General features: G+C 45.9%; 1 protein-coding gene across 1 annotated transcript; it reads left to right on the forward strand.

Moving 5' to 3' along the window:
• Positions 1-5,201: 5,201 nt before the first annotated feature.
• LOC124680394 (4-hydroxy-3-methylbut-2-enyl diphosphate reductase) lies at positions 5,202-8,587 on the forward strand. The gene is made up of 10 exons (XM_047215463.1): positions 5,202-5,441; positions 5,617-5,776; positions 5,929-5,990; positions 6,355-6,514; positions 6,593-6,713; positions 7,072-7,153; positions 7,242-7,345; positions 7,489-7,567; positions 7,650-7,700; positions 8,166-8,587. The coding sequence occupies exons 1-10, from the start codon at positions 5,217-5,219 to the stop codon at positions 8,247-8,249; spliced, it is 1,128 nt and encodes a 375-aa protein (XP_047071419.1). The 5' UTR covers positions 5,202-5,216; the 3' UTR covers positions 8,250-8,587.
• Positions 8,588-8,942: the final 355 nt, after the last annotated feature.

The raw sequence follows: 8,942 nt of genomic DNA on the forward strand, positions 1-8,942 counted from the left end.
CGTGGATGTTCATGTTAGCTACCCGCATCCACATGACGATCCTCCCATCGTCCAGGGATCGCCAATGGCTTCTCAAAGTAGAGATGGACAAAGGGTTATGGTGATGGTGTGAGGCATGGTGATGGTGTATCGCTTGGACCAGGTAGACCTCTGCGAGTCCACTAGAAACCATATATCTATTGCGTGCTGCGATTGTCGCATGCGACGACTAGATGGCCTTGCAATTCACATAAGTTGAGGCCAAAAAGGATTACTGGGGTTCGGATGGTAGCCGGTCGCCACGCCTCGCGGTCGAGGTCGAACTCCGTGATCATGTGGCTAAACTCGGAGCCGGCCCTGAGGTATCCCAGCATGTAGGCGACCCCATTGACGACAGGGACACCCGTGCAAGTCCTCGCCGCCTTCATATAGGAGCACTTGCGGTCTCCCTCCAGACATGGTCCGTGCAACTGAGGGTGAGGATCTTGCAGGCCTCGGCCACGCTCGACATGGTGCTTGTGGCAGCAATAGCGAGCATCTTGTGCTCTCCCGTAGAGGCTGACCGACCAATGGTGCACCAAGTGGTGGCGCCCTCTAGCTGCGTGTGGTCGGGCAAGACCGAGATAGCGCCGGTGGCTGGTTCGAGGAGGCTGATCTGCCGCCGATCCTTGCCGACAACACATACGGCAGGCTCATGGCTCTTGGGATCCAGAGAGCAGCAGGAGGAGCCCCCGTCGGCGGCAGCAAAGTCTACCTGCTTGACTTCGTCACCAGACTCTGTGTCTAGGACCTTGGAGAAGTTCTTTTTTTTTTTTTGAAACGGGCAAAAAAGCTTTTGCCTTATATTAATATAGGAGAAGAAAACATGGGGATGGCTGAAGCCAAAAAAAGAAAAAGGAACCAAAAAGGGGGGAAACCAAGCCCCCCCCCCCCTAAGGGAACACTTCCGAGAACATTTAGCCTAAAAGTTCTCCCAGACCCTTAGCACCAGCGAGGATCCAGTTCTTGCCCTCGTCCTTAATCTTATGCATGATCACCGAGGGTAAGGAAGATTTGTTGTTGAAAACTCGCTCATTCCGCTCCTTCCAAATCTCCCAAGAAACAAGCATGATGGCTGTTCGAAGGCCCTTGGGAGAGGAGATGGGGGCTTTGGCAAGGGCTTGCCAGTAGTCCAACACCTTGGAGAAGTTCTCGAGCACTGCGGCGGCGAGGAGTGGGCCAGGGTTGCAGGCGGCGGCGATGAAGTCCGGGTGGCACAACATGGACCGCCATGACCTGCATACGGCGTGGAAACGGCAGATTGGCTCGGTGGGGAGGCGCAGCAGGATTTGGTGGATCAGGTCTATGGGCAGGATGCCATCGTTGCTGGTGGCGTCGATAGGAGGAGTGCCCGATCGCTGATGTGGTAGATGAAGAAGCATCGGAGCCATCGCCGTTGCCGGAGATCGACTCGACGTCAGGGGTAGATAGATTTCGTCCGGCATGTTAGATGCTGCTGACTCGATTTTTATTTTATTTTGACCGCCCACATAAATAAATACGGTACCTTACGATAGCCGCCACTCATTCTCTTCTCCGTTGTAATGAAATCAGGACTAAGAGCATCTTCAACAGGCGCTCTATCCCGCGATGTATCCAAAAATGTGTCTGGTTTAGCGCGTGGGCGCAAAATGATGCTCCAACAGGTGCTGCAACCGGAGCTGTAAAATAGAGCTTGGGACAAAAGCGCTATGTCGTGCACTATATCTAGCGCGCCGGAAAGAGCGCACTGTATAAAATCACGCGCAGAAATAACTACAGGTTTTACAGCTCCAAGATTTACAGCTTCTGCTGGAGGCGAATATGTCCTCACGCGCAAAACATAGATGGAGTGTAAACTAGTTTTACAGCGCCTGAATTTGGGGCGTAGCCCTGCCCCAGGCGATAGACGACGTACTTGCCTCTCCCGCCCGTCTCTATATGCAATGCTGAAGGGCCCACATGGGGGTTACAACGTTTTAAGCGATGACTGCTGGCGTCCGCTTAAAGAATCACGTCTCCTAACCTCATATGGGCTCGGCCATGGCACAGTCCACATACCCAACTAAGATGGGCTCGGACATGGCACGTCCACATACCCAAGTTATAGTCACAACCTTTGCCACTGAGGGGAGGACAGGGTGCTCCTCCAGGGCTCCACGTCTACTAATATATGGAGAATGGAAGCCTGGAAACCCACCTTTTCAAGAGTACTAAAATGCTATCCCTCTCTTGTTGTTAATGCACTCTTACTTTTCTCATCCCTCTCCATTGGGGCCACAACACAAACATTCCCAAGGTAAGCCAAAAGAAAACAAGCTTTAGCAGAAGCTCAAGTGCGACACCACAAAACTGGCGGGCGCCGACTACTCTCAATAGCAACCCAAGACCGTGTTGTGTTTTCATGCCCTTTTGTAGTCGGTTGCCTAGAAAATGCACCGCCTAGTAAATTAAGCGTCCCCTTGAAATACAGAACGACGATTCTTTCGGTATAATCAACATAATCTTAGGAGGGGAAGTAGTTGTTATGAGTAATCACCATATACCATCCATCCATGCTAGGTCTCCTTGCGTTTGTCATGTCAGCGATCCGTGCCACTACGAATCTCGACTGTTACGAATCTCGACGGTTCATCTTTCCCTCCAACAAAGCATCCAAGCCAAGAGGTAGTGAACAAAGAAGAAGAAATTGAGCCTTCCAGAACTAAATACATGCAGTGCCTCAGATAGGAAACAAATTATTAATGATGATTCCAGGTTCTAGGGAGGAGGATTAAATCATCCGGCCTCATATATGTCGGTCAATAAGTACAATTCCCTCGTCATACACCGCATGCAGGTAGCGCTTTGCAAATAAGCCCACTAATACATATGATTCTAAATATATGTAAATCTAGACCTTGTCATATCCTAGTTGAAAAGGATATACTAGCATAAATAGGATATCTTATGGATGCACATTTATATGTTCTTCTCTACAAATTTGGACATGTCACGTCATTCATTCAATGTAGTATCACTATGTCTCTCGCTGGTACCACCTCTTGGTTAGTTATATCTTTTGGATGCACTATTTTATCTCTTTCTCTAGATTTTTAGAAATGACACACCATGCCATTACATACTTATTGAATTTATATGTTCTCCCTATGGCTCTCGTTGGGGACCACCTCTTCGTAGTTGATAATTCTATCTTTTGGATGCACTATTTTGTCTCTATCTCTAAAATTTAGAGATGAGAGGTCATTCCATATCATTCTGACATTATATATTGTCCCTATGGCTCCTGCTAAGATGTGGACTACAAGAATGGACCGAATGTCTGCCTTGCCTTGTGTTCTACTGATGCTTGCGTTGATTGGAAGCACTGCATCTGCAGGTATGTTCTCTCTTTTGCTATTTTGCAGTAGATTTTCTAGGGCGTAAGGTATTTCTGTGGATAAACCTAGAAAAATCTACATAAGAATTGAAGACAGTTTTCTTAATATGTGATGTTGATGCACATTCTTTGTTTATCACCGAGGGTTTCCCACGGCCTAAAACTTGCATGCAATGTTGCAACAGGTCATGCCTCTGCAATCGGTTTCTCAGTTTTATCATGTGGCTTATATTATGTTTGTGGTATGCAGAGCACTGTGAGGCTGTTCGCTTTCGGCTCGTGTTCTGCACAAGTCCATGGTGCTTTTATCAATGCTATGTGGATTGGAGTGACAAGCAGATCCGCAACAGTTGGTGTGATGGTGGGTTTTTCAGCGGCTATTGTAACTGCAATGTTTGTTCCGGTGGATAGAATTTCAGCTGATATTGACTATGCTAAGTGCATTTGAAGTTATCAATAAATTTTCCATCACATGGTATCATGAAATGACTTAGTAATTATGTATAGAATAGTATGCTGTCTGGAACCCTCAAGGGTCGGGTGCTTGTTTATTTTTTTTCCGCCTCTTTCATTTTTTCCGTTCGACCTTTCTGGGCCTCTCAAATGCATCACGCAAGCATCGAAAGATGGAACGGGTATTACGCCGCTAAAAAGTTGGGGGCATATAGTGTGCACTAGGTGCATGAGGTGTACTAATGCACTAAGGTATTCCCTGGCCGTTGGATCGTAAATTGCTGATCCAGATCGATGCATGCACATGGTTTTACACTTACAGCCTGAGCTCTACCAAATTCAACCCGCAGTCCACCTCCTCTCTTCCTCATCATTTAATGCATGCATTAATTGTTTCATCCAAGCATAGAAAATGCTACTACTGTATATTATTTGAACCGGGTGTCTAATATGGGATCAGTTTGCACCATCCTCTTCGTCTTGGTGAGCTATTGGAAACAAGATCAATGTTCAATATATTTCCGAATCAATATTTTTTTTGTTGAAACTCGAATGGAACGATTATGAAACTTCTCATAACATTCTTTTGCACATGTAGGTTTCGTATAGGTTTCAGTCCAATTTCATAATTTCATAAAACTGAAATATTGTTACAATCGAGTTCATTGTGGTTTGTGTTTCACTCGGATGAACATGTGCGTATAAGAAACATGAACGATATCTATGTGAAATCTGTGCAAGCATTAGATTTTGGGAAATGCTAAATATTTTGAAATGTTATTGTGGAATAAAGTCATTTTTTTCTAAAGAAATAATGAAACCAATGAAAATGTAGTAAAATATTCTGACAACTGTTCTCAACCACGTATGAACCCCATATGAACACACGTTCTTTTGCTGAATTGCCAAAACTGCAGGGTGTTATTATGAAGTGTACATGAGTTATCCCCTTTACATATGGGCCAATGATATTTAGATCGTGTGGCTGTGAACGCATAGTACACTGGTACACCTGGCCTCCCTAGTGCATTCTATATGCCCCCTAAAAAGTTACAAGAAAAGCTGTCATATATACTGGGTAGCAACAAAGGAAAAGAAAATGCATCACAAGGTACCAAAAAGCTAGCGAGTGTGTGCATACATATCTGAAATTTGAAATATCGGAAATTAAGTAGTAATCGAAAATGGATGAGAAGATTTGGACGCGCGCGCGCACGGCCACCACGGGATGGGGATTCCGAGCGAACGTGCCCGGACAAAATCCGACCGTCCATCCGCGGAAACCAACGGATCAAGCGGCAAGGGAATCCCCTCCACTGCGTTTGGTTGCCCTCCACGGCCACTCGTTTCTCACCACCACCACCACCGCTCACCGCCGGCGAACGAAATGCTGGCCGCGTCCCTCAAGCCGCCGCCCTCCCTCGCGGCCTTCCCCTCGACCGCCCTCGCTCCCGCACCGGCCACCACCTCCTTCCCCGCCCGTCTCCCCCGCGGCGGCCGCCTCCACCTCTCCCTCTCCGCCGCCGCGACCGCCGAGAGCGCGGACGCCGCCATCAGTCAGGACAACGCTGCGTCCGTATCCGCCGCGTTCGATGAGGCGCGCCTGGCCCAGGTACGCACGCGCGGTCGCAGAGCCGCCCGATCCTCTTACTTACTGTTCCTGCTATTGGCGCTTCCCGGCCACCTGCTGCTCCTGGGGTGCGTGCGTGGACGCTGTTCGATGCAATGCCTGCTTGTTCGGGGTATCAATCTCAACCAATCACACTAGACTGTCGTGATGCGTGCAGTTCGCGGCGGACTGGCAAGCCGTGCGCGCGGACAAGGCGGAGGGGAAGATCCTCACGCTGCCCGTGCTGCGGTCCAACACCGGCGGGGTGATCCTCAAGTACAGCACCATGCAGGGGTTCGTGCCCAACCCGCTCCTCAGCCCCGCGCATTGGTGCAAAGGTAACGACCCTGGCCTCTACTGTTTCCTAGCCGTGTTCTTTGCTGAAGTTTCAGACTTTCGCGTGGACCGGATGGAACAAACGAAGGCGTGACAGTGAAGAGCTCATTCTGCCTGTTGTTACTTATGTGTCGTGTGCTTGTTTCGGTTTCAGACCCCAAAAGGCCCATTCAAGAAGTCACAAAAGACCTAGTAGGTTCGTCCATCTCTGTCAAGGTAACCGGACTGGTTTCACTACTAACCAGTGTATACCATACTGGTCTCACTTCATAATCTTAAAATGTGCTACACAAAGTTGAATAAAAACACCATTTGCTGTGATACTAGTAAACTCGGTGTTTAACTCCAGGGAGGGAACTGTCCTTGATATTCTAAGACTGCATTCTGATACTGTCCATACACCTGTTGGCAAAACTACTTCATAGTCTTCCCAATTGCTGCCTATGTCACATAAATTGAACAAATGCTTAGTTAGGAGTTACGTCCACAATTCGATTGTGCCTTAAAAATACTACTCAGGAATTTTGAGCCATTGAGCCCCAGATTTCAGCATTCCACTTACTATTGCTAATTGCTCTAGGTAGTTGAAGCGAACGAGGGGGAAAAGAAGCTTGTCTTCTCTGAGAAGGATGCCAGTTGGTCGACGTACTCTTCTCAAGTCAAGATTGGTGACACCTATGATGGAATTGTCGGTTCCGTGTTCCATTACGGCGCATTTGTTCACCTGCGATTTCCTGATGGTACTTACTGGCACTACCCTTGGTCATTCTTGTTCTCAATATTTCACATAGAATTTGACCGCAACTGTGCCCAAACAGGAAATTACCATCTTACTGGTCTTGTACATATCTCTGAGGTCTCTTGGGATCTTGTCCAAGATGTTCAAGATTTTCTAAGTGAAGGCGATATGGTGAAGGTCATAGTGGTGAATGTTGATATGTAAGTATGTTCTACTTGACCACTTCAATTTGTCATCGAAGAATCTGGTAGATCAGATGTTGATTTTCTGGTGCAGAACATTTACTAGACTTGGCCAACAAAAATGTATATGGATTAGTAAACCATATGCATCAAGAACCGATAACAGCATACTTTTTGCGCTACAGGAATATCAAGTTAATGCTTTGGCAATTATGATGCACACTTATAAGGGTTATGTGAATAAAATTAAATGAATCCATTTCAGCCAAGAATTATTTATTGCGAATCATGGGGTTCAGAAAACACTAGACATGTTTATCTTGACTCACAAATCATACTAATGGATCTGACACACATGCATTCCTTACTCAAACAGGGAGAAGTCAAGGATAGGTTTATCAATCAGGCAATTGGAGGAAGATCCTCTACTGGAGACATTGGACAAAATTATTCCTTTGGTTAGCTGTTCAATACACAGTCTCTCGGTGTTGTGTTATCAGCTTTGTTCTTATAAATGTGGACTCATGCAATAATCTTGTTTTATAGGATCCTGATCTATCACCAGATGCTGAAACCACGTCTTCTCCTGCAGAAATTGAACTTCTTCCAGGACTCGAGGGTATATGCAATGAACTATTACAAGAGGATGGGTATGGATTCTATGTGGTTGTCTGTTATCCAGTTGTTTAGTGTTAATGCATCTAAGAGCAGTGTTTTTTTTTTTGGCTTGACTATAGTATGGTATAGGTTCTGTCATCATCTCATATGTTAATTTGTTGTATTTTCTACACAGTATAACAGATGTAAAGTTCGGGCGCCAGGCATTGGAGAAACGTGTGGTTTCACAAGATTTAGAGCTTTGGCTTTCTAGTGTATGGTTTTAACAAGCACCACTTTACTAATTGAAGTTCACATGAGAACAAGCATGATGATGTATTGGCTCTCGTTATGCAGGTCCCAGCTAAGGACAACCAGTACAAGCTTCTTGCTCGAGCTGGAAGACAGGTTAATTTTCTTGTATTATTTTCTCTCTGTAAGCAGTACAGGGTTGCAGGTAGCTCGATTTGTTTTCAGTCCCCAGTCAACAGAACAAATACTACAGCCCATAAAGCAACAAAAATTATGTTGTCAGAACGGCATCTTATCGCAATTTAACTATTGGTATCTATTCTAAGTCGTGAACACTGTCATCTGGTGGAGTAAACATCACAAACCTCTCTAGGAAGGCACACATGGAATGAGAAACCAATACAGTTAAGCCAAAGTACATGCCATACAGCATACAGCTACATATACGTAGATATGTCTGCAATCCACAAACTGCCAAAGAATTGTACCTCTGAAGTTCAGAAAGCAACATCGCTGATAGCACACAAGTCGTTATGCATTCCACCATGTCTGCTCACTTCATTTGTTCCACTAGTGTGACAAAGTTTTAGGCCAAGTTATAATCCATTTTGAACTTGGCAGGTCCAAGAAGTATACCTGACGACGAGCCTAGACCAGGAGGGCGTAAAGAAGGCGGTACAAAGAGTACTAGGCCGCGTCCCTTGAGTCTGAGGCGCAGCAGAGTTTGAACAGGACAGAGGCACCGCAGTTCCCTGACTATGCGACTCATACTGAAATGACGTTATGAAATTCCACCGCTATTTCGACAATGTGCTCTACTGAAACTTCATCCCGGCCAAGAGATCACGTAACCAAAAGTTGTATATCTTTTTTGCATCTGTACAATGAGTAGGTAGGAATGCCATGGCATCCTTGGTGGTGCATGAATGTTCTTGGCTGAACTGAACCGTGAAGTTCACCTGTATATATCAAGCTGTATTTAAACCTCCTGCTAAGTTGCCAGCGCTGCTTCTCGCAGAAATGTATTCCTCTTCCAGCAACTACTCCACGGCCCACTGCAGGCTGCTGTTTTAGCTGATACTAACTTTTGCGCAACTAAGTTTGGTCAGAAAAAAGGAAAGAAAAAAAGTGCAGACTTGTTGAATTTCGGTGTTCGCTGGCATTGTGTTTGTTCTCTGGGCGCTGCTCTCCATCTCTCGCTCTACTGTTGCTGTATCACGTTAAGGGCAGTGCCTTTTTTTCTCATGACTATACTATGACATATATGTATAGGTTCTATCATAATCTCCTGTGCTAATTTGTTGTATTTTCTTTACAGTACAACAGATGTGAAGTTTGGGTGCCAGGCTTTGGAGAAGCGCATGGTTTTTCAAGTTTTAGAGCTACTAACTGAAGTTC

Source organism: Lolium rigidum, unplaced genomic scaffold, assembly GCF_022539505.1.
Source record: "Lolium rigidum isolate FL_2022 unplaced genomic scaffold, APGP_CSIRO_Lrig_0.1 contig_15296_1, whole genome shotgun sequence".
Taxonomy (NCBI): domain Eukaryota; kingdom Viridiplantae; phylum Streptophyta; class Magnoliopsida; order Poales; family Poaceae; genus Lolium; species Lolium rigidum.